Here is a 25755-nt window from a genome sequence, read left to right as displayed (position 1 = left end):
TCCTTCACAATACCTGGTCCAGGAGCAGAGAACGACTGAAGGAAAGGGTGGCTGGGATTTTTCCCCCCTGCGGTCTCTGACCACTCTGTCTCGGGTAGACTTTCAGTGATATTAATAAATATTCCCCGGTACTTGCTGGAACTGGGCACTGTGCAGGCCGTAAGGGCTGAGAGCAAGACCAGGCCTTTGCCCTCAAGGCTGTCGCCACCTGTGGGGAGTCAGACAAGAATCAGGCATGGCAGAGGGCACAGCTGCTCCCCATGGCCCCCACGGCAGGCTTGGCCAGCTGGCTCACTGTGGCCAATGGAACATGGGCAGACAAGAGCGAGCCAGTTCTCAGAGCGGCCTGGTGAGCTTTTGCCAGCATTGTTTGCATTTCTGCCATCCCACGAGACGATCATCTAGCAGGAAGCTTAATGGTCCAAGGAGGATGAGAGACACACGCCACAGACTTGACCCTACCTGTGGCTGGGAGCTGAGCCTAACTCAGCCCAGTTTAGATTAGCCAACCTCCATGTGACTCGTGGACTTACGCACGAGAGTGTATGACCGTTGCTTTACACCTTTTAGTTTTGGGTGGTTGGTTAAGTAGCATCACTGTGGCGATGGTTAGCTGACACAAGGGACAATTGTATGGTGTGAGAAGGATTAGAGGGAAGTACAGAGGGCATCTGATACTCCAGTCTTGTGGAGGCTGGGGGAGGAAGGCTTCACGAACTTGTGTAAGTTATTCCCTGTGTGGACCTCATGTTGTTTTTCCCCCTGGAATGCTCTAGATCTGAGAGTCAGCAGAACATAGAAGCCCTCAGTGTATGTCAGAATTGTTTGTAAAATAAGAGTTAATCTGCAGGGAATATAGGAAAAGTTCTCTGACAAGTGAAACATGAGGCCCTTTGGGCTTCTAGTGATTTGTTCATTCATTTATTGTTCATTCAACGAATGGGAATTGAGGCTAGAATTGTGAATAAAATAAAGCAGGGTTTTTACATACTTGGGGCTTATGTTATATTCTAGAGAGGAGAGACATGGTTGCTGCTGAATGTCACAGAAAACAATAGAGCAGGAAAAGGAAACTGGGGTTAGTGTTGGGATAGAAGGGTGGTGAGTTTTACACAGGAAGGTGAGAGAAGACCTCACCGAGAGCGTGAACTGTGAGCACAGACTGGAGGGAGGAGAGGGCACGCGCAGTGTGAAAGAGCATCTCGGGCAGAGGGCAGGACTGCAAAGGCGCGCTTCTGCAGAGACAGAGACTTGGCATGTCCCAAGAGCATCTGTAGGTGCTCCAGGGATTTGACTTTAGATGTGTTCAGTGAATACAGTTATAGAGAAGCAAATCCAAAAATGTTGAGTTTTCTTGTTGAAAAAAGAAAACCTAGGCAAAAAGGTTTCCATCATCCCAGGAAGCCCCCAGACCTTGCCCCTGGGACCATCTTCGAGGGATTCTCTCTTTGGGGGCTCGTGGCCCCTGGTGACCCCTCTGTCTCCTCCCTTAGGCTACATGGTGTTGGACCTCAGATCTCTCCTTTCTGTGTCCTCCAGAAGTTGTCAGGAATGATGTTTGGCTTGTACATATTGATGATGGGTGCTTCCGCCTTCACCATTCGGCCTGAGGCGCACACAGGTAAGAAGTAAATCCTGCAGCTTCTCTGGGGAAAGTTGTCTAGTTATCTAGGGAGGTTTTGTTGCAATCAAAAAGCAAGGTGTGACTGTTCACACCTTGGTAAGTGGCAGATGTGGCTTCTTGTCCATCCTCTTTGCTGCATCCTGGGTGGGGGTCATTCCTGCCAAGGAGCAAACCAAAGAAGTGGCATGTTTGCCCTTGACAAAAGGGGCCTCTGGATTTTCACCACATGACCTACCAGAACTAAGCTTTTCTGTCTGAACTCTGCCCAGATCTACTCTTTTTTTTTTTTTTTTTTTTTGAGACAGAGTCTCACTCTGTTGCCCGGGCTAGAGTGCCGTGGCGTCAGCCTAGCTCACAGCAACCTCAAACTCCTGGGCTCAAGCGATCCTCCTGCCTCAGCCTCCTGGGTAGCTGGGACTACAGGCATGTGCCACCATGCCCAGCTAATTTTTTTTATATATATATTTTTAGTTGTCCAGTTAATTTCTTTCTATTTTTTGGTAGAGACGGGGGTCTCGCTCTTGCTCAGGCTGGTCTTGAACTTCTGACCTTGAGTGCAATCCTCCCACCTTGGCCTCCCGGAGTGCTGGGATTACAGGCGTGAGCCACCACGCCCGGTCCCAGATCTACTCTTAATGACAGGAGGTCAACAAGTAAAAAAAATATGGCTAAGTTTTTAAATCTTTTTTTTTTGTTTTTGGTCACCACGTGAACCTGATTTAACTTGCCCCACCAAATGTAAGTTGGAATTTATGGTAGCCCTGAACTTTTTATTTGGGAATTTTGAAATCATAATGACGAGGGTGAAGGGTTAATGGGGTCCCCAGGGTGCAGGTCATTTTGTCGGGGACACATGACATCTTCCTCAGATATGCTCTATGTCTTCCTGCCAGAACCATCCTCAGTCTGGGGGCCAGGTAGGTTCTGTGATTGGGGCAGGTTTTGGACCCAAAGCCTGACTTTGGTCCCTCTGTCCTTCAGTGGCTGCGGGAAACTGCCAATATCGTGGCAGGCATTATAAACGGGAACTAAGGCTGGAAGGGGAGCCTGTGGCCCTGAGGTGCCCGCAGATGCCGTATTGGTTGTGGGCCTCTGCCAGCCCCCATGTCAACCTGACGTGGCGTAAAAATGACTCTGCTGGGACGATACCAGGAGAAGAAGAGACTCGAATGTGGGCCCGGGATGGTGTCCTTTGGGTTCTGCCAGCCTTGCAGGGGGACTCTGGCACCTACATCTGCACTGCCAGGTAAGCCCCTCTGCCACCGGGCTGGGGAGGGGGCTCCATGCAGAACGGATGCTGCTTGCAAGGTTCTTCAGTGAGTTCGGGATTTCAAAATCTAGGGGGCAGGTGAGAATCCACATTATGTCCTCTTGAGAAACCCCCCAACCAGATGTTCTCATGGCTCCTTCCTTCTTCCATTTAGTCTTTGGTCAAATGCCACCTCTTTGGAGTGGAGGTCCCTAGCCACTTTAGCTGACAACAGCACTCTACCACTCTCTCCCCTTACCCTGCTGTCACTGTACTCGAGAGTGTTTTCCCATCTGACACATCTGTCTGTGTGTATGTTCTTAACGTTTGTCTGCCCCAGTAGAATGTAAACTCCGCGAGGGTAGGGCTTGATCTATTGTGTTCACTGCTGAATCCACGTGGTAGGGACACAAGAAATAGATGTAGAACCCTGAACAGAATTTTAGAGCTGGATGAGACTTTAGGAATAAATTAACCTCACTGCTGATTGTATGGACGAGGGAACCAAGCTGCCTAGAAAGTTCCCCAGGTGGTGGGTGGTGGAGCTGAAACTGGAACCCAAGCCTTCCTACCGGGGGTCTAGTCTTCCCACCTCTTTGTCCTGTTTCTCTTTTGCCCCTTTAATTGTAGTAAAATACGCATAACATCAAATTTACCATCATAGATCAGTGGCTTAAGTACTTTCACACTGCTGTGCAGCCATCACCACCATCCAACTTCAGGGCATTTTGATCTTCCCAAACGGAAACTGTGCACCCATTAATCAAATGGCTCACCCTTCCCTCCCCTCAACCCCTGGCAACCATTCTACTTCCTGTCGCTAGGCATGTGACTCTCCAGGTATCTCATACAAGTGGAATCATACAGTTTTCGTCTTTTTGTGACTGGCTTATTTCACTTGGCATACTGTTTTCAAGGTTCACCCATGTTGTATCACGTATCAGAATGTCCTTCCTTTTCAAAGCTGAATATTAATATTCCACTTCATGTAAATACCACTTTTTGTTTATCTGTTTATCCAGCCATGGACACTTGGGTGGTTTTCTCTTTTTGGCTACTGTGAATAATACTGATATGAACAGGTATGTACAAATACCTGTTCGAGCTCCTGCTTTCAATTCTTTTGGGTACAATATACCCAAAAGAGGAATTACTGGATCATATGGTAATTCTATATTTAATTTTTTGAGGAACTGCCATACTATTTTCCATCATGACTGTACCATTTCACATTCTCACCAACAGTGCACAAAGGTTCCATTTCTCTACATCCTCACCAACACTTGCTATTTTATAATAGGCATCCTAATGGGTATGAAGTGGTATCTCATTATGTTTTTGATTTGAATTTTCCTAATGATTAGTGATTGAGCATTTTTTCACCATTATTGGCCATTTGTGTAACTTCTTTGGAGAAATGTCTATTTAAGTCCTTTGTTCATTTAAAAAATTGGATTTTTTTTTGTTGTCAAGTTTAGGAGTGCTTTATATATGCTGGATATGAACCTCTTACCAGATATATGATTTGCAAATATTTTCTCACATTCAGTGAGTTGCATATTCACTCTGTTGACAGTGTCCTCTGATGCACAAAAGCTTTTAATTTTGATCAATTCCAATTTATCTATTTTTTCTTTTATTGCCTGTGCTTTTGGTGTCAGGAAATCGATGCCCAATCCTATATCATAAATTTTTTTTCCTATGTTTTCTTTTAAGAATTTTATAGTTTTAGCTCTTACAGTTGATCCATTATGAATTAATTTTTGTAGATGGTGATAGGTAAGGCTTCATTCTTTTGCATGTGGATATCCAGTTCTCCCAACACCGTTTGTGGAAGAGACTCTCCTTCCCCCACTTAATGGTCTTGGCGTATCCTGATGCTTTCTGAAGGACGTTTTCAGCCTAGTGTTGGGGATCTTAAAAGTTTCCTGGATTAGTTCTTCTGAAAGCATGAGGGCAGACTCTGGCCTGATTGGGAAATAGTGTTTCTGGTGTATCTCAGCTGCTACCTCCATCTTTTCCAAGGCTCTGCTTCCCTCTACCAGCTGGCTTGACAGGCCTTCCACATTTCATAAACTTACTGGATTTAAGGAGAAATTGTACTCAGGAATATTTACATTTAGAAAGAGAACCAGAGAAAGTGACATTCTTAGCACAAAGGAATTGCTGGTGAATGGAAGAATTTGACCACATCAGCCCCAGTCCTAGGTGGTGTGCATGTGTGTGCGTGTACATGTGTTTGCGTGTGTGTGTGTGTGTGTGAGAAAGAGAGAGAGAGAGATGGGGTGAGGGTGCCCTGCATGCGTGTGTGTGCGTGTGTGTGTGTGTGTGAGTGTGTGATGTTGAGAATCTTTCTAAACCAAACCCAGCTTGGCACTACCATCCATGTGCCTAGCCTCCACTTATAAGCAGTTTTAGGACAGATTCAATCCTTTGTATGAACCCTGCCTAAGAAGCAGGTAAATAATCTTCTATTCTTGTACTGGGAAAATGTGATGTCTGGATTTTACAGTAGCTATAAATGCATGATTCTTCATTCTTTTTTAGGATAAAAAATTCTTTTCTAGGAAAACTTAATAGTATAGTAAGAAAAAATGAAATTTGGTGTCAGATATAGATGGGAATCTTGGCACTCTCACTTTCTATCTCATGGGAACTTGGTCTTATTTCTTGACTTTTATGGGTCATAGTTTTCTTCCCTGTAAGGAATTTTGTTGGGAGGGTTTTGTGGGATCACAGCATGAGAAGGATCTAGCACGGAGACTGCCACGGTCATTGGCTAATAAACACATGGAAACACTCTCTTCTTCCAAAAAGGCAGTTTGCATGACTACTAAAGTGATGCTGTGCAAAATCAGGGAGATGTGAGCTGAGTCATGTTTGTCGTACAGTGTATTTTTGTACTCAATTAAAAAATTACACCTAATGCTTTTATTTTATTTTTATGGGGAAAAAAAAGAGATCTGAGATTGAGGGGACAATGCAAATCCCACTGTGTGTCAAACTTTCTTTGCACGTGGGAGGGTTTACCTGGCCGATCTCTGATATTCTCTTTCAGCTGTAAGGTTAGGATTCTAGTGGAGTGGCAGTCACCAGCAGTTGCCATAATACTCTTTGAGATTTAGAGTCATAGGGCATGGGACTGCCTTTTTCCTGTGATTTTTATGATCTTGTGACCTAGAACCCACATTGTCTTTCTGTCAGTCAGAGTAGGCAAGGTTATGCCACTATAACAAACAGCCCCCAAATCCCAGTGGCTTAAAATAACAAACGCTTATTCTCACGATTCAACAAGTCCAGTGTGGTTTGGCAGATTCTGAGGAACTGTCACTATTTCAAATGTTATTGGTTGCTGTACTAGAAGGAAACATGCTTTGGAGGGTCTTTCATGGCTACTATAACTTTGATGTGGAAGTAGCACACATAAAGCTCATTGACTAGAATCGTAACTGCGCCCACCCACAGGGAGGCCAGGACATGCGATGTACCATGTGCTCAGAATGGGAGGAAGTGGGCATATTTGGTGACCAGCACTAAATGGTTACCACTCCTCTGCCAGGGTGATGCCACACTGCATGGGGAGTGTGAGTACTGATCAAATTACCCCTCACCCCTCTCTTTCTTTTGAGTTATTTTCATGGAGTGTTTTGCTCGAGGGGAATTTCCAGATCAATAATGTGAACAGGTTTGTAACTCTCGATATGTCTAGTCAGCTTGTTTTCTGGAGATAGTGCCCTAATTTATGGGTTTTCCCAGAGCCCTGCTTCACACCTTGATTTGACCTCTTAGTATCTATCCAGCCTACTTAATTTCTGTATAGCTAATTTTTCTCATCTGAAAATGACATAATAAGAATTCCTACCTCATAGAGCTGGAGAATCAATGAAACTTGGTATGTAAAGCCCTTGGCACAGGCCTGGCATGCATCTACTCCCTGGTAATAGCTGCCATGGTGACTGTTTTTCAAGTGTGCACTGTTCTTTAGCTCAGGCTCATTGGCCTTTATTCCACTTGCAGTGAGATCACACACTTTTCAAGGTGAGAGCTAACTTTCTGCATTTCTTTATGTATAAAATGTTCATTCATCTACTTTTCCTTTTTAAAACCAGATATAATACATAATACAGATGTTGGCATCATGTATTTTAATTAATTCTTTTTATTTTCAGGTAGAAAGCTTTTATCACATTTCTTTCACATATATTTTTCACATTTTGTTGTTTCTTTGGGTATAGATTGTTATACATTTTGCTGTGTAATTTTTACCCCTTTGATGTAAAACACATTCTCATTGTCTCTGTCGAAGTCTTTTGTATCTTAGGTAACCAGGACATTAGCTGAAATAATTGTATTTTTATGTTTTTCTACTTTAAAAAGTAGTTTTAATTACTGTCTTCTGTCCCTACATCCACTTCCCCCATGTTTCCTGCAAGGTTTTGCCTCTGCCCTTTTTCTAGTTCTAGAGTCTCAAAAGAATTATGGTATCCAAATTATGATTAGGCCAACAAAAATAATAATGGTAATAAAACCCAAACAAACTTACCAAGTTAATTTCCCCATGTGGTATTGCAACAGTATTTTATAGTTCTTACACTAAGTTTCCAGCAGTTTTCTAAAATTAGACTTCAGTTGATAAATCATTCCCAAGAGAAGTAAAGCAAATTTTCTTTTTATGGAAACAGTGGTTCTTGGGAAACAATCTCTCCATTTGGATATGGTTCCCTGGATCCTAAAGTTGGAGCATGTTGGGCTGTGTTCAAGGAGCTCCAGAACTGGAGGGTTTAAACCCTTTTGAAGAGGACTTGGGAATTTCTTAGTGGCGCTGATGGCCTTGGAATGAGGCTTGTGGCAGGACTTTTATGAAAAATGCAGGACATATCACTGTTTCTTTGCAACAATTAGGATGTGAAGCTTTTTGTTCCCCAAGAATTAGAAAGGATCAGGGACAAAAGTATTGCAATACAGATGCTCCTTGACTTACTATGGGGTTATGTCCTGATAAACCCATCCTAAGTTGAAAATATCATTAAGTTGGAAATGCATTCAATACACTTAAACTACCAAGCATTGAAGCTTAGTCTAGCCTACCTTAAATGGTCTCAGAACACTTTCATTAGCCCACATTTAGGCAAAATCATCTAACTCAAAGCCTATTTTATAATAAAGTGTTGAATATCTCACGTAATGTATTGAATACTGTACTGAAATGTGGTTTCTACTGAATGCATATTGCTTTTGTACCATTGTAAAGTCAAAGATTCTAAACTGAACCATTGTAGGTTGGGAACCATCTGTACTAATCAAGAAAATGCAGATACAGAATTTAATGGGGTTGAGGAAATTACTCTTAGTTTCATTTCATTTTACTTTTATTTTGCCTTGCCATTTATTATCCTTTTTTTCCCCTTTTAAATCAGAAATGCCTCTCACTGTGATGAAATGTCCATTGAGCTCAGGGTTTTTGAGAATGCAGAAGCTTCCCTGCCGTTGATCTCATACCCGCAATTTTTAACCTTGTCAACCTCTGGGATGTTAGTGTGCCCTGACCTGAGTGAATTCACCCGTAACAAAACTGACGTGAAGATTCAATGGTACAAGGTATATCTTTAAAAAATGCCATTTCATTAAAATGTATTTTACTAGCCATAGGAAAGATATAAAATACCCATTTTCTGAAGACAATACATTCACACACATACACGCATAGTGTGCCCTTTGATTCTGTGGGTTCTGCATCTGAGGATCCAACCAACCTTGGATTCAACCAACCTCAGATCAAAAATATTGAAAAACAAACAAAATAATATTGAAAATAATACAAATAAAGAAATACAGTGTAATAACTATAGTCATGTACCGCATGATGACGTTTCATTCAACAATGGAACATATATAAAACAGTGGTTTCATAAGATTATAATAAAGCTTGAAAAATTCCTATTGTCTAGTGACATTGTAGCTGTTGGTAATGTAGCATGGTGCATCACCTTTTCTATGTTTAGATATGTTTAGATACACAGATACTTACTGTTGTGCTCTAATTGCCTACAATATTCAGTAACACGTGGTACAGGTTTGTAGCCTAGGAGCAATAGGTTATACCACAAAGCCTAGGTGTGTAGTAGGTTGTACCACCTAGGATTGTGTAAGTACACTCTATGATGTTGGCACAATGATGACATCGCCTAAGGATGAATTTCTCAGAATGTATGCTTGTTAAGTGATGAATGGCTATATTTACATAGCGTTTAAATTGTATTAGGTAATATAAGTAATCTAGAGATGATTCAAAGATTAAATGGGAAGATGTGAATGTAGGTTATATGCAAAAACTATGCCATTTTATATCAGAGACTTGAACATCTGTGAATTTTGGTACTTGTTGTGGGAACAGTCCTGGAACAAATCCCCCAAGGTTACTGAGGGATGATTATATTTTAAACAATTTTAAAGGACCATGATCAATATGTTCTGTTATTCCTTATGTGGCTTAGGTAAAGGTCCTTGAAATAGTGATTTGTGAAGACAGAATATAAAATGAATCCAGACTAAAATACACCTAAAGAAAATAGCTTTTTATTCTATCATTTGTCTATAAAAATTAAGAAAAAATAGTTACTTTATATATCAATTTTATACACATATTAAAGGAGTTTTTTTTTTTAAAGCACATGACAATCTTTGGGCTAAAGAAGTAAATATAAACACATCCTTGTCTGGTTGAACAAATACTATTGGATGTTTTAGTCGTTCTTAGTGAGAATATTGAATATTAAGCTTAAGTAGACCAGGTGTTGGCAAACTATGGCCTGGGGCCAGACCAAGTTGCCTCCTGTCTTTGTATAGCTCACAAGCTAAGTATAGGTTTTGCTTTTTTTAAATATTTGAAAAAAATTAAAAGAATATTTCAGGATGTGAAATTCATGCAAAATTCAAATTTCAGAGTCATTAAATAAAGTTTTACTGGGACACAGCCACCCTCATTTGTTTATGTATTGTCTAGCTGCTTTTGCACTGCATAGTTGTGACAGAGACCATGCAAACTATAAGGTCTAAAGCATTTCCTATCTGGCCCTTTCCTGAAAAAGTTTGCCAACTGCTGATGTAGACTATAGATTGATTCTGAGAAGTACAGTTATTGGTTTAATCATTGATAGGAATTAACTCCTTAATCAATAACAGGTTGACCAGTTGACTGGTATTGTAACTACAAGATAGATATGATATCAATTTAATATTGGAGGCTTTAAAATGGTTTTCTGAAAGTAGAGGAAAGCAGCCAGCTCCTATGAATAAGGTGGCCTGGGCATAGAATGCATCTTTTGGTTTAGGAAGAGTATAAAGAGGACAAACAAAAGGTTTTACTTATGGAGGAAAGAGCCCAGGCTCTGGCGTCAATGGGTCTGGGTTTCAAATCCTGTCCCTTCACTTACCTGTTGTGCAGCCTTGGCAGAGTGACTTCACCTCTCAAACCTGTTTCCTCTGTGAAATGGCAATTAGTCATTCCCACTGCCTGGGATTGTTTTGAAGATTAAACAGAATGACACATATGAAGCACCTAGTTTAGTGCTTGACATACAAATGGTGCTCAATAAATGTGGATGGACAAAGATCATGGTGGTGCTTAATAATATTTGTCCCCTTCATAATAATGCTAAGCATTACTGAGCACGTACTGTGTCCCAGCCTGTTCTAAACTCCCTAACATGCAACCCAAGGAAGTAAGTGTCAACATGCCCATTTGACAGATAAGGGACCCAAGGTCACACAGCTGGCAGGTGGCGAACCCAAAACTCTAAGCCTGGAGGCCAGGCCCCAACACCACGAGGACAGCTGTGGTGCGGAGCCCTCGTTGGCTTTTTCGTATCTGACTACTCATGTGTAGAACAATGAAATCTCTCCTTTTAATTAAATATATTGTAAAGTAATACTTCATGAGCCATGTGGCTATCTTAATTTTGTCTGTGTTCCCATTCGGAGTAAGAGTCTGAAATGACTTAAGGTTATATTTGACTAATGCAAGCTTTCAATTACTGTGATTTTGAAAGAGATCTTCCTGAGAACATTGTGTGCTCATTAGCATGTTTTCTTAAATCCCATTCAGCTCTTCCTATTAATCGAGGGCCTGGATTGTGAAGATTCTATTCTGTAAAGAACCCATAGCACCTTGTGTTCATATAAAAAGTATAGATTCATTTTCCCCATTTAGTTTTCTCTCAAAAATTTTTCTCTATCATATTGACTCATAAAATTGCAATGATTTTTAAAGTAATCACTGCACTGTCATCTTTTCTGAACATTGATGTCGAAGTCATCATAACTATTTAATAGTGCTCATCCCAGATATTTCCTAAGGCCTGTGGGTATAAGTCCAGTCATAAATATATTTGTCTTATAAATGGCCTACTTTGTCAAAGAAGAGTTAGTCTCTTTTTTCCCAATTGTGCTTAAACAAATATGCTTTAAATATTGTGGTTAAACAAATCTAGTAATTTTATTTGTTTTACATGTTAACAAATTCCTTTCCCTGAAAATACAGTTAAGAGTATACCCAAAGTACAAAATTGGCAAAATAAATACCAGGACAATTCTTGGGTTGCAAATTCAACATTGGTTGATAATGATGACGTGATTTATAGCTTTTGAGATATATATTATTATATAATGTAGCCTTAAAAAATATTCCCTTAAGGATTCTGTCCTTTTGGATCAAGATGGTGAGAAATTTGCGAGAGTGAGGGGGACCACTCGCTTGGTCGTGCATGATGTGTCCATGGAGGATGCGGGCTATTACACCTGTGCCATGGCGTTTACCCACGGAGGCCAGCAATACAACATCACTAGGAGTGTTGAGCTACGTGTCAGGAGTAAGTACTTGCCATCAAGGTATCTTTCATCCTAGTTCAATAACAAGCATGCAAAGAACAAATGCAGGTCCACACAGAATTCCCTGAAGGTCTTTTAAAGAAGGGTAAAGGGAAACAGATATGTCAACTTTCCTAAAGCATCAGCCGAATAAGACATTCGTGTGACACTTTGAAAGGTATAAATTAGGGTATTGTTATTAGAAAACATGAATGAATTGGGCAGTTGATAGGGTTCCAAGACCGAAGCTAAAACATACCACTAGAGAGGGCCAAACAGTGGTTTCTTTGGAAGTTCCCTTTGTAAAGTCCACTGTGGAAGGGTTGAATTTATGGGGTCAGCGATCACAACCTGGTTGCTGTAACTTTATGTATAATTCTAGAATATGAAGATTTTATCAGATTTTTCAACCAGTAGGCTATGCATTGGTGTACCCAGTGGAAAGCATCCTTTTTCTTTTTTTGTCATTCCACAGGTGTGTCTAGTTTCCCTTGATACCAGAATTTCAAATAGAGTTCTCATTGATTAAAATGAATTATACTTGAAAATAAGGTCGTGAACACGGTGGCTAGTATTTCACATTTGTTCGGTATTTACACCACAACTCCTGCCTGCCGGACACGAAGGTAGCTGCAAGGGGTGTGAAAGTCCTGGTCTCTGCCCTGAAGAGCGAGCCACAACTTTTAATTTTATATACTGAATACCTAACACAATTGGAGTCTTTTAAGGGGATTTCAGAAAGTTTTGGGAATGTATTAAGGATACATAATTGGTCTATGAGGGGAAACGACTTTTTTCTCACAGAGAATCCAGAGATTCACTTTTACCATGTTTTTCCATGAACTGAAGTGTCTAGAATATGTTTCCTTTACGGTCCTGTGAGGATTCGTTCATATCAACTCCTTGTTCCCGGACAGGGTAGTTGACTGAGCCATCCTGCTGTGCCTTTTGATGGGCATTATCCTATTTGTGTGACACTGCACAGGACACTAGGGGGCGGCCACCCTACATTTCATCCTTGATGTCATGGTCCTGCGTTTCGGTGGCTGTAAAAGGGCGCTCCTGGACCAGTAGCAGAGGTGTCCTTTCCAAGCCCAGGCAGACCTAATTGGGCACGGGGGCAGGGGCTACGACCTGTGTTTCACAAGCCCCCCAGGTGATGCCGGTGCACCCTCAAGTTTGAGAAGCCCTGAGGTTCCAGTCCTGGAGGCGTCTCTCTCTAGAATGCCCCAGCTCCCCAGGGCAGCGATGTGACTCTGAGGGCGGAGAAGCCTTCTGGCTGTGGTCGGGAAGCCACTGCTGCTCCAGCTGCGCTGCTGTGCTGCCTCACACTCATGCATGGTAGGATTTCAAAATGCTTTTTAGCGGAAGAAGTGAGGATGATGAGGACAGTTGTGCAATTTGGACAATTATGTACCCTTAATATGTTCCCAAAGCTCTCTGAAATCCCCTTAACAGACTCCAATTGTGTTAGATATTCAGTATATAAAATAGCCCTGCACGCACCTCAGGCATCCTTTTTTGCTCACTTCAGGTGCCCAGTTTTTTCCAAACTGGTTCTAATCCCTTGAAGACCTTCCTCTACCTCTCAAAGATTTTCTCTCTTCAATTAACAGGACAATAGTGGCCAAGGCTGGGTTGCTGTGTTTACTACCCATCATGGGTTTAGCCTTACAAATGAGTGGTGCTGGGGCCCCTGTGCCTTTTCTTAAAGAAGTGAATCTTCAGTGTCTTGGGGCAGGACTTGGGAGAGGTGGAGGAGACATTTTAGTACAAATAGACCTTTGGGTAAAGCCTATCCTATGGACAAAACATGACCATTAAGATTCTGTTCAGGAAGCCTGGGAGGGGAATGGTTAATTGTTTATCGCAGAGCAAAGAGCAGAGACCGTCTGTCAGTGGAATGTGTGTTTAACTGTGGCCTCTTCCAGTAATCTCTCTGCTGGGAAATGTTGGCCAAAGATGCTCAGTTTTGTGGAGAGCCTATTTCCTTTGCCAGACAAAGGCTGATTCTCACAATGACTGGCCCTGCTGGAAAGGATAACTTAGCTAATTAGCCAAACAATGGAACTTGAACCTCAGCTGTAAATGAGGGCTTTCCTAATGTAATCTCTTTTCCTTACATCTTTCCCAGAAAGAAAAGAGGAGACCATTCCTGTGATAATTTCTCCTCTCAAGACCATATCAGCTTCTCTGGGTAAGGTCTGCAAACACTGTGCAACGCACACGCCTGCAGGGGTGCCTGACATCCCGACACCGGGGGCTTGGGACTCTTGCCTGCCAACTGTACCTGGCCCTTGGGGTGCAGTGTGCCTGGGTGGAGGCCTTAGAATCCCAGTGTCTGAGGCTGGAAGAACAAATGCCAGGGAACATGTCCCTTTGTCCAAGGTTGTTAGAAACGACATTGTTTGAAAACAGGTATACTTTGCTTTGTAAAAACCCTACCTACCAAAATCAAAACGTGAAAATCTGAACATGTTGGCAGTAGTTATTAACTGTATGAGAAGATTAACAACAGCAGGAATCCTTTCCATAGCCAGCGCCTTTAGTATATTTAAGATAATTCACTTGTCTGAATCTCAGCATCTCTCTAAGACCCCATTTGTGAAGTGGGGCTGGCAGTGGTCAGAGGCAGTTTCTTGTTGCCAGAATAGTTGATCAGTCAGTTGAGTGGTGTGGTGCAAAAGAGCACAGGGTTCTCCCCTTTTCACCCCATGTGCCGCAGTCCATCCCAGACAGCACACACCTGCTGGATGGTCCACACCTGTGGCCAGTGAGGGCATGTATGGGGCTGTGTTAATAGCCTTTTGATGCTAACTGTGTATGTGTGTGGGGGGAGGATTGACATTTATTGAGCATCTACTCTGTCCAATTCAATTCCAACACTGACCCTGCAGGAAAGTTTTATTTCTCCCATTATCCAGAAGGAAAAGCCACCTAAGAGGTCATGGTGGCTCAACAAAGTCTAAAAAGCCACCCTTAGGGGCAGGCTGGGGTTCAGACTCCAGTCTGTGCGCCTGTGAAGCCTGCACCCTTTTGTGTGTTTATTTCTATATAATGTTTTTTTTTGTATTCCTTTATTTTATTTTATTATTTCTATCTAATGGTTTTGAAGGTCTGATGCTCATTTATGAAATCCTGGCTGCAGAGTCTTTTTATTTAATAAAAAATTATTTGCTTTTTACTTCTGCTTGGTGTTGGGTTTAAATTTTAAGTTTTAGTTGGAGGCCATAGAGGAGGTGGGCTTTTGTGCAGATGCTGGGAATACTGGCCGGCACGTGAGTTGCAGCCCACATGGCCGCCTTGGCTGTAGGAACAGCCACCTGGAAACCCCGGGCAGTGGGGACACGGCTGTGCTGGTGCTGACTGGGGTCCCACAGCCCTGGTCCTCGGTGCTTCCCAGCTGAGTGAGCCCAGTCCCCAGTCAGTTGCTCTGAATGCACTAGGTGGGTGGCCGTGTCACATGACACTGATTTCATGGGCTGCTACCGTCGAGGGGGACTCTTTGAGGTCAGAAGGGGTGGCCTAAGATGGGGGAAAGCTGGCATTCTAAGCCCTGGTGGGGCCAGGGACATTAAAAGACATCCCACAAGGAGCCATATCACCCATGAGGAAGAAATGAGTGGGAAGGATTTCTGCTATTTTTCCCTCTCTTCCTCTTTGGTGACTTAAAAAGAAAAATAACTTCCCACGACTGAGGCAGAGGGATCTAGTACCATCATAGCACATGACGGCAGAGCTGTCCATAGGAAATACAGGGGCTTCTTACAGCCTTAATCCTCAATGAGCGCTGTCCGCGAGTGAAGAGTTCCCAAGGTAAATGTCACAGCTGAGACCAGCAGTGGGCAAAGAGAAAGAATCCGCATATTGCTCTGGGTTTTTTGAGGTAACTAAAGTTGTGGAGGAAGCAGCCCTTGAATTCAGAGTGCCCCGTAGGGGCTGAATGGCCTTGGAGAAGCCATTCAACCTCATGTGTCTCCGGGTTGCAGCCTGCCATGAAGACCAGTTGAAGGAACTGGAGGTACTTGGTAAATGCTAAAGCTCTATGTGAACAGAATCGTTGGAAAAAACTCAGTTTCCTTCTAAGAAAAGAACTGGCCAGTGAGGGGTGTTTGAGAAGACGGGGAGGGGTCCACTGTTCGGGTTTGCTCATGGATGTGGGTTGCTGGGTTCTGAGGGCTGACGTGCTGTGTCTTGCCGTACACAGGGTCAAGACTGATAATCCCGTGTAAGGTGTTTCTGGGAGCCAGCACACCCTTAACCACGATGCTGTGGTGGAAGGCCAACGACACCCACATAGAGAGTGCCTACCAGGGAGGCCGTGTGACCGAGGGGCCGCGCCAGTAAGTGGGCCAGGGTTTTCTCTTGTGAGACTTTCGTAGGCTTCACTCTTTCTTTTGAAGACAATGTCATATCCGACTTATCAATATAACACACAGACCACATTAAAAGTAACTTTTTATTCTAAGCTGTTGGCTTTTTAGAATTTTAAAAATTGAGTTTTGCTAAAAATTATCTTAAGATTCAAACTTTATATGAGGTGACCAGCTGGTAGTGATGTTGCATTTGGTAGGTTTTGAAACATTTATTTCTTGATTTTTGCAGGATTTTAAAAAATGTTTTGGAGCCATTATAATAAATTTCCATTCCCCACTCTGCAAACTGACTGCTAAACGTTTTTATAAACCCTTAAAAAGACTCTGAGACCTGGCCGCAGTGTCTACAGGCACCTCTTCTGTTTCTCAGGCTGCCACGGTCTCTAAGGAAGGTTAATAACAAAAGGCAGAAAGAATTCAGTTCTCATAAGCAGTCATTTCTAGAAAATGTTTTCTTACTCTGAAACTAGAACAACCAGACCTTGTAAATGGGAACCATTCAACATTTCAAATTATAAAGTATTTTTTAAATTACAGTTTTGATACTTGACTTAGCCTGCACTTTTGCTTGCCAAATTTCTGTGTTCTTTGGAATGACTTGTCAAAAAGGTCTTTCTGGGTATAATTTAGTGGATAAAAACTATGTGTGGTGAGCATAATCGTGTGCTTGCAAGTCCTTGTTGCGAAAGACTTGGCCTTAACTAAATGCCCTATGTCAGCTTACTCATACTATCCATTTACTTAAAGGAGCCTATTTTTCCCCTGTAAATAAAACAAAAATAGTCCTAGTGGATCCACTCAATGATGTCTTTATTCATACTAATAGGTAGTAGAGAAGTGGCTTTGGCTCCTCTAAGATTATACATGGTGGCCATTCCAGCTAGAGTGGCTCCCCTGCCCTCTGATCTGGGCTTGAGTTTCCAGGGTGAGTCAGCTGTAGGGAAAAGGAGAAGAGACGCCACTTGGGGCTGGAGTCCTAGAAACTCCCTGCCCTTCAATATGTGAACAATTCATTGGTGAAAGAGTCACGTTTCCCCAAATTAGATGTTTCTGTTCCCACTACTGGCTCTTTGTTCATCAAGGGTCTGAAAAAACAAACTTTTCCATTCTCCAAACCCAACTGGCTCCTGTAAGTTCTCATTGTAACCAGTGTCCTATTGCAGTGACCAGCGTCTTCAGTGACACTTCAGGCCTCAGGAACAGGCCTATGGACTGTCCCAAATAAGTAACAAGTATGGTGGCAAGTGCTCCTAACTTTATGAAACCTGAAATCGACTTAAGCACAAGATGCTTCTAACTGAGAAAGTTTGGGTGTCTATGTGGTAAAAGACAAGCTTGCATTTGACACATCATGTTCACTTGAATGTTTTCTAATTCAGGGAATATTCTGAAAACAATGAGAACTACATTGAAGTGCCACTGATTTTTGATCCAGTCACAAGAGAGGATTTGAACACGGATTTCCAATGTGTTGTCCTTAATAACTGGAGTTTTCAGACGCTACGCACTACAGTCAAAGAAGGTATGTATTTAGGGGAAGCCGAAAGGGGAAAATAATGAGTTGACTGTTCCATAGATCCTAGAGAAAGCTACTCATTCTCTACATGATTCCTTAGGAAGTCCTTTGTGCTGCTTGCCAGTGGGGTGCTGAAAGAAAATCTCCCATTTTTTAAGATTTTTTTTTTCAGTAGGGTGGAGGGTGGACTTTGGGAGATTATACTCAAATGAAAAAGTTAAGTGGCAAGCTGATTTTTGGAAAACAGATAAAATGGTTCTGCAATAAACTTTTAAATATCCCGTGTTCTCATGAGGTTCTGCTTTTGGTCACCAGGATTAGCTGCCCTCGCATGACCTCTAGAGGAGGGTGGATTGTTCTTTATTCTGAAGTTGAGAAACTTCATCCTCCAAGAGCTGGGACTGGGAGACACCCAGGGTTCAGGACAGCTTTAAGGTGAAAGTCACTAGACAATAGGAAATAAGTACAAGATGATAGTCAAACCAACCCAGTGCCCATTTAAGGACATTTATAAAAGAAGAAAAGAAAAACCTATGTTCCCGTTTTTGACCAAATTGATTTCATCTCAATGTTTAATTGTTGAGCAGAAAGGGAGGTGCAGTTCATGTAGTCTCTGTTGACAGCCTGAGAAAATTACGGCAGGCAAACCACAGCAGCTCCCAGCTGTAGTCTCAGCAATGCCCCTGGACAGTCTTGCAGCAATCCAATAAACAAAGTGCTCCACATCACCATGTTTTGCCGGGGAGGCTGTTGCAGACATACTGTAAATTGGAAAGCTGGTGATTTGGTCAAGCCTCGGGTGAGGACGGGCACCCAACACCACTTTTCTCCAGCTATGCTCTGAGTGCCCCCAGCATCACACTCACCTGAGCCACCAGATAAAAATACAGATCCCTGGACTCACCCCAGATCCACCCAGTCAGATTCTCCTGGAGAGGCCAAAGGCTTCTGCTTACAAAACTCCTTTCATGTTGAAGTTTGAGAACTGGGGCGTATATGCAAAGGGTGATGTTTCAGATCATTTCCAGGCGGGCAGGCTGGGAGAGAGACTGTGACTGTACACATTTGGAAACAGGGGATCCCACAACAAGCAGAATCCACCCTCTGGGAGTCAGATTAGTGAGCCGAGGGAACCTGTGGTTTGTCTGGTCCTGACGCTGTAAACCTTTAAAATTTTCCAAAGCATGAGCCCTGTCCCTACATGTCCTTCACTGGGCTGGCCATGACTGATCCCAGAGAACACTTTTGCAGGACTGAGGGGTGTATTCCATTGGCTGCTCAGAAAATTACAGCTTTGCTTATTTCTAATCCTTGTGGATTTTAAAGTGTAAGAATCCTCTGGAGAAATAGGCTGAGAGTGTGTTGATTCTTGGATGACCAAACAGACTACGGCAAATAATAGCTTAAACATGTAGACTTCTGGCCGCATCAACAACATGTCTAATAACACTCTGTTCTCAGATTTACTTTTTAACTTTTTATTCCAAAGTCTCTTCCTCTATTTCCGTAACACAGAGATACCAAGGGACAGAATATAAAATAGCTGGATCTAAGCAATAATCTTGGCACCTAAAACTCCTTTATTCAAAGTTTGTTTTCCTTTGCTACTTTATTTAATCCTCATGACAGCCATGCTTATTGGAAAAGGGCGGATTGTTCCCTGGCCATGTCACAGTTGGTTAATTCAGACGTAAACAGGGAGCATATTAAACGCACATTGTCCTGCTGGCAGAACAAAGTTAGCTCTTTGGCACCTGCCCCCTTACTCTGTCATGTTTCTTTCTAACAGATTTGTCCTACCTTGCTTGTTTCTCTAATGCCACAGACGTCATTCTCAAATATCTTTGATCTTGGCATAAGGGAGGTACTTTCTGGATTTCAATGCACGTTTATCAAGAAAAACAAACTCCAATTCCTTTCTTCTCTGTACACCTGCACTACTCTGTCTTATTTTGCACGGAGAACACGTTCAACCCCTGACCTTCCTCTGTTCCTCCCACAGCCACCTCCACGTTCTCCTGGGGGATTGCGCTAGCTCCCGTTTCGCTGGTCTTCTTGGTTTTGGGGGGACTATGGATGCACAGACGATGCAGACACAGAACTGGAAAAGCATATGGTCTAACCACTCTGAAGACTGGCCATCAAGACTTCCAATCCTATCCCAAGTAAAATAAACAGAATGAAACAATTCAAACACAAACTACGTATGTCCTTTCTTATGGAGGTGGCTGTGCCTTTTTGAGAGACTCTGTTCTTTTCCTCAGTTGTTTAGCAAAGCTGCTGTGTTTATGGTGGGTGTGTAGTAAAGAACTATAGTTCTGTTTTTTCCTGAGAATCAGGTGCCCTTAGGCCTGAATAAGAGCGGAAAACATTTACATAAGTTTTGAAATTCATTCATTCATTCATTCAACAAAAATGTATTAAAAGTCTATTTTGGCCTGGCTTTATGGGAGGTGTTGTGGATACAGAGATGGTTAAGACACAGTTTGCCTTTCAGGAAAATGGAATTTCATGTTGAGGCTGGAGAGGGTCATTTAGAAATGGAAACTGGAAGAATCAGCAAGGATTGGCGAACTTTTTGGAGAGGGCAATCCAGAAAATAGCAATTAAAGTAGAGTGGGCTGTCAGAGAAATACGTATGTTGAAACTTACTGGTGAACTGAGAAATAGCCCCAACTTCGTAACAACACTTCTGAAAATAAAGAGAAGGAAGAGCATTGAGATAATGGTGTATAAGCTGGAAAAACATCACCAGGGCCTTTTCTGTATCATACAGCAAAAAAACAAAAAAAAACCCGGATAGATAAATGGGCTTAATTAAAAAAAAAAAATCGAATGGCAAGAAAATCATCATGTCTCACTCCTTCACCTATTCAGGTATCTGGTCAAATGTGACCTTCCCAAAGGCCTTTCTCAAATAGCACCTCCTTCCATCCCTTCCGGGCCCTCACCCTTTTTGTGTCATCAGAGCTCTTATCACCATCAGACCCTCCGTTATATATTTGCTTGTTTGTTTTCTATCTGTGGTCCTACCCGAACGAGCATCCGTGAGGGCAGAAAGACTATTTTCATCCCCGCTGTATCTCCAGGACTGCAGATCAGGCATTTAATAGATATTTATAGAATAGATGAAAGAGTAGGATGAACTCCCCCTTGTTCACTACCAGTAGAAGAATTGGGCAGGCTTAATTATGTTATAATTTCAGCACAATAAAATAATAAAAACAAGATTTAAAGGAAATTATGTCAAACAAGTTCAAGGAATTAATAACTATAACAAATAGAGTTGTTCAAAGTTTAAGAAAGGTATCTTCTATAGCCAAATACCCTAAATTGGGTAGTTTTTAGACAACAGAAGTTTATTTCTCACAGTTCTAGAGGCTGAGAAGTCCAAGATCCAGGTGCTGGCAGATTTGGTGTCCAGTGAAGGCCCATTTCCTAGTACATAGATGGCTGCTCTCATGACTTAGTCACCTCTGAAGGGCACCACCTCCTAATATCATTATATTGGGGGTTTGAGTTTCAACGTATGAATTTTGGGAGGACACAAGCATTTAGTGTATAGCAGCATCATCGCCCTAATAGATAGAAGAACATGAGTAGGGAATTTGCAGAAGAAACACACATAAAGGAACACATGGAAAAATGATAGTTTCAGTAATAATTAGAGATATAAATTAAAGCAACGTTGAGCTGCCAATATACACTCACAAACTATGGAGTGTTAAGAAGTGAGATCAAAGCTGTTACGAAACAGTCACTCTCACACCCTGTAATTCCATTTATAATTTGGTGCTGGAAAGTTAAAAGGCAACGTGAATCAAGCCAGTGGGGCACTGGGTTCCCAGCTTGCTCATTCTTGCAGGAGCCAAGTGTGTGCATTTCTTCCCAACTCTTTCAGTGGTGTCATGTTGGCAGCTTAAAATTGGCCCTTGTTGGAGTATTTACACCACAGAAATTGGCAGTCACCACAATCATCACTCCCCTCCCCAATACATGACAACAAGGTCAGAGAGATACTCATTGATGCTACTCCTGGAAATTTAGCTTAGGAAGTAATTCAATAAAAGAAAATCATTACACGTATGAAATAATTTAGTGAAACTTATTACCCTGATGATGAAAAATTATGCATCAATCACCAATTATAGTGGTCAAGATTGTAAGACTTACATATTTGCAATGCTAAGGGAAAATTATACATTGTTTAATATAATTTTTATGGCTACAACAGTATTAAAATTGGTTTTGCATCTAGACAAGGAGAAAAGTTAAAAACAAGGACTTTGAAGACAGATTTTCTGGGTTTAAGTTCAAGCACTGCCACGCGGTGCCTCTGTGATCTTGGGCAAGTCCTTTAATCTCATAGCACATCAAATTTCTCATCTGATAAGTGGGGATAATAACATTAACTTTTTTTTTTTTTTTTAGACAGAGTCTCCCTCTGTTGCCCAGGCTAGAGTGCTGTGGAGTCAGCCTAGCTCACAGCAACCTCAAACTCCTGGGCTCAAGCAATCCTCTTGCCTCAGCCTCCCGAGTAGCTGGGACTACAGGCATGTGCCACCATGCTCGGCTAAATTTTTCTATATATTTTTAGTTGTCCAGCTAATTTCTTTCTATTTTTTTAGTAGAGATGGGGTCTCGCTCTTGCTCAGGCTGGTCTCGAACTCCTGAGCTCAAACGATCCGTCCTCCTTGGCCTACCAAGTGCTAGGATTATAGGCGTGAGCCACCGCGCCCAGCCAACATTAACTTTTAACTATATTTTTTATTTCTATTTTACTCTATTTTCTTTTTCAACTATAGCAACTATTTAAAAATCAAAAACATAGGAGGAATAGACCGAAATAAAACTGGTTGTATTTAGGCCAAGCATTGGTAACCCACAGCCTGTGGGCTAAATGCAGTCCTGCCCTCTGCTTCTGTAGATAGTTTGTTACTATGCAGCCCCAACTGTTTGTTTACAGACTGTCCTTGGCTACTTTTGCTCCTTGAAGACAGAATTGAGTAGTTGAGACAGCAAAGCCTAAAATATTTACTATCCAAACCTTTTACACAAAAGGTTTGCCAACCTCTGGCTTAGACCAAGGAGATTTGAGGCAGTTTTAGACCCTCACTTTTATATTTTCCTATTCTCATCTCTTCTGCTCTTCTATTTTCTAAGCATCCAAGGAGGGAGAAGAAGTAAAAAGGGCAGGCAGAGGCCCATGAGCACCTAGTCAGGATTTGCCCCGTGAAAGGACAGGGAACGAGGATTGAGCTGGCAGGATTAGGTGAGGATGCTGCACACTGCGGCTCTGGGTGCTTCCGCCTTTTCTTGGTCTTCAGCCTTGGGAGCCGCGCGGCTTTCTTCCTCCAGCTCCTCTCGGGGTTTCGCCAGCGCTCTTTGGAGCTCCCCACCTTCAGATTCTTGCAGCTTCAGCAATGACCCAGAAAAACCGCTGACTGTAGCCAGAAGAGAACCGCCAACGGCTTTTTAGACTCCACCTTGCTTGCACAGGTTACGCATTTCCTCCCTCCATGATTTCAGAAGTGTGGGTCATGCTGTACAAGGTGACTGGGGAATTCTGAGTGCTGGATTTATGCTAATATTAAGGAAGAAGCATGATAATTAAGATGGTTATGTTTTTAAGAAAGAGTCATTATCCTTCTAAGACACATACTAAATTATTTATGGGTGATATCTGACATTTGCTTCAAAATTATCCGGTGCTGGGTGGGAGAACATGAAATAAGATCAGCCTTATGTGGACAATTGTTGATGCTGGTGATGGCACTGGGTTTCCCTGTAATATTTTCTCTACTTTTGTGTATGATTGAAAGCGTCCATAATAAAGGGTGAAATACAACGTAGAAACAACCCAAATACCCACTAGACCAATGAGTGGGTACATAAACTGCAGTGAAATAGCACAGTGGATCTTATAAGTGGTAAAAGAAACTACACAATAAATAAATAATATGCAACAATATGGATAAATCTTAGAAATATATTATTGAGTAAATAAGTCATTTTGTAGCATGATGTCCTTGTATATAAAATAAAAAGCAACTAAAACTAAACATGCTCTCTCTCTTTTATGTGAGCATACATGTACACACACATCTATAGTTAAAATACAGTTTTGTTGTATATGTGCTCTTAAATATAAAAGTATGTGCGTGTGTGTGTGTGTGTGTGTGTGTGGACAGTGATTATGTCAGGTGGCAGGTAGGGGACAAGGGGTGGCATAGGTTAGAAGGATGTAAGTTTCATTAAATTCTAGATCTCACGTTGGGTGTAGGATTATTTTTGTCTAATTAATTATCAAGCAAACAGGTTAAGAAACAGGCCATTCAAGGACCGATGAAGAATATCTGTCTTGAATCAAGGACAACCCAATTCTGTGAACCTCAATCCTAATTACACACATACACAAACAGACAAATGAAACAAGGTAGTTTCTTTTCTTAATTTGGCTGATCTTATCTATCTTATGTTGATTTTATTGTTTTAATGTTCTGAAGGTGAATTTTTTCTCCCCCCACCCTACAAAATTTCGGGGGAGAGGGTGATAAATAGTCCTTGGAAACCTGGCACTTCTATGCACTGCCCATAGGAAAAACATAAGCCTTACATGGTAAAATACCACTTCCCCAAGAACTTACTGAGGATGACAGCAGACAGCAATAATAAGCACCAAAAATAATTTAGGCACTAAAAAATAAATTTGATGTCTCAAGTATTTTAAATGCTTATGGGAATACCTAGGGGCTCTTCTAAAGCGAGGATGGGATGGACACTTCCTGTAAGTTCCTAGGGCAGGAGCATTCTTGCTGGCTGATGTATTCCCAGCACCTAGCACAGCAGACACAGCATTTAGGTGTCTGCTGAACGCATAGATAAAGTGTGTGTTTCTTGGGTTTGCCCAGCCTGTGTGAGCAAGTGGATGCCATCAGTGGAACCCAGCTGTTTCCCTGCTCCTGCCTCTACTCTCAAACTCTCCTTGGTTTTGGCCATGACCTCCTGCCAATAGCTCACTTGGACACACAAAAGCGCTTCCTGTTTTTGTGGTTGTTTTCCTGTCCTTGCGGTCCTCACTCATTGGCTTCTGCGGTTCATGCCAACCTTCAGGGCTACTCGTTACTGCCGTTGTGCTCCAACAAATCACTGTCGCTCCACAGAGGGCACTGCCCGGGGCTGTCCAGTGGACAAGCCATCCAGCTGCCACCCTGGGCTGCAGCCTCTGCTAGCTTTGGTGCCTGGAGCCTCCCTGTGCACTCCCGGAAGCTTCCCCTTCTGTGGCCCCTGTGGCCAGCCAGACCCCAAAGCAGTGGTGGAGGACATAACTCCTCCCCCTCAGGGATCCCGCACCAGTGTGTCCTCCCCCGTCTCTGGCACACTTGCAAAACCCACTTCCTCATTCTTCTTTAGACAAAACAGAGCAAAACAAAGCCTCCTGCAGAGAAACTCCCAGAACCTGCTGCCCACTGGCTCTTCAGAAATGGCCCAGCCTGCAGTGACCAAGCCCACTGGGGCCAGGAGCTATTTAGCCTCTCCCAGCACCAGAGGGGGAGAAAGCTCAAGATGAAGAAGAGTGGGAGAAAAAAAGCAAGGACAAAGGAGGGGAAGCCAATATTCTTGTGCAAGGTTTTACATATTTTGCTCAAGCGAATCCTCAAAAAAATTTACCAGGCATGTATTGTAACTCACATTTGAGAGATAAGCAAACCGAGGCTTGCCTAGTTTAATTATATCCAAAGAGTGTGGCTTAGATGTGCAGCAACAGTGGGCTTCCTGATACCAAACCCCAGGACGCGACAGCTGGAGAACAGCTGGCCCCAAGTGGTCTGTGTCAAGGTTAAAGCCAGAAACACAGCAAATATTTGCTTTCCCGGTGGCAGTGTGGCTGCCGCGAAGAGGGAAGAAGAGCTGAGCCGAGTCCATCCTGTTTCTCCCCCAAACCCACCAGAAGACACACCTGGGATCTGTGGGGGACCAGAGTGACTCTGACAAGGACCCCTCCAGAGGGAAGGAAGCATCAGAAATGGGATGCAAGTGTCTCTGGCCTCTGCAGGATTTCCCAGTTTTTATTCTGCTAGCCTGTGGGACACTGCAGCCAGCCTGTGGCCCGTCCGGCACTGCT

At 42.6% G+C, this 25755-nt stretch overlaps 1 protein-coding gene across 3 annotated transcripts in view; it reads left to right on the top strand.

Moving 5' to 3' along the window:
• IL1R2 (interleukin 1 receptor type 2) overlaps window positions 1-25088 on the top strand; it is a 37136-nt gene extending 12048 nt beyond the window's left edge. For 2 of the 3 annotated variants that reach the window (XM_069494291.1, XM_069494292.1), the window contains exons 2-9: window positions 1494-1621; window positions 2606-2870; window positions 8291-8471; window positions 11566-11740; window positions 13873-13935; window positions 15946-16081; window positions 17494-17636; window positions 19633-19947. In XM_069494291.1, coding sequence (XP_069350392.1) covers window positions 1552-1621; window positions 2606-2870; window positions 8291-8471; window positions 11566-11740; window positions 13873-13935; window positions 15946-16081; window positions 17494-17636; window positions 19633-19799 — 1200 coding nt within the window. In that variant the 5' untranslated portion in view covers window positions 1494-1551 and the 3' untranslated portion in view covers window positions 19800-19947. Of the gene's footprint in view, window positions 1-1493; window positions 1622-2605; window positions 2871-8290; window positions 8472-11565; window positions 11741-13872; window positions 13936-15945; window positions 16082-17493; window positions 17637-19632; window positions 19948-25043 lie in introns of those variants that run through there. The other variant, XM_069494290.1, reaches the window with a different exon arrangement.
• The last annotated feature ends 667 nt before the right edge of the window (window positions 25089-25755 follow it).

The sequence above is a fragment of the Eulemur rufifrons genome, chromosome 19 (genome assembly GCF_041146395.1).
Source record: "Eulemur rufifrons isolate Redbay chromosome 19, OSU_ERuf_1, whole genome shotgun sequence".
Taxonomy (NCBI): Eukaryota; Metazoa; Chordata; class Mammalia; order Primates; family Lemuridae; genus Eulemur; species Eulemur rufifrons.
Note: the sequence above shows the minus strand (reverse complement) of the source record. Positions and strands in the feature narration are given on the sequence as shown.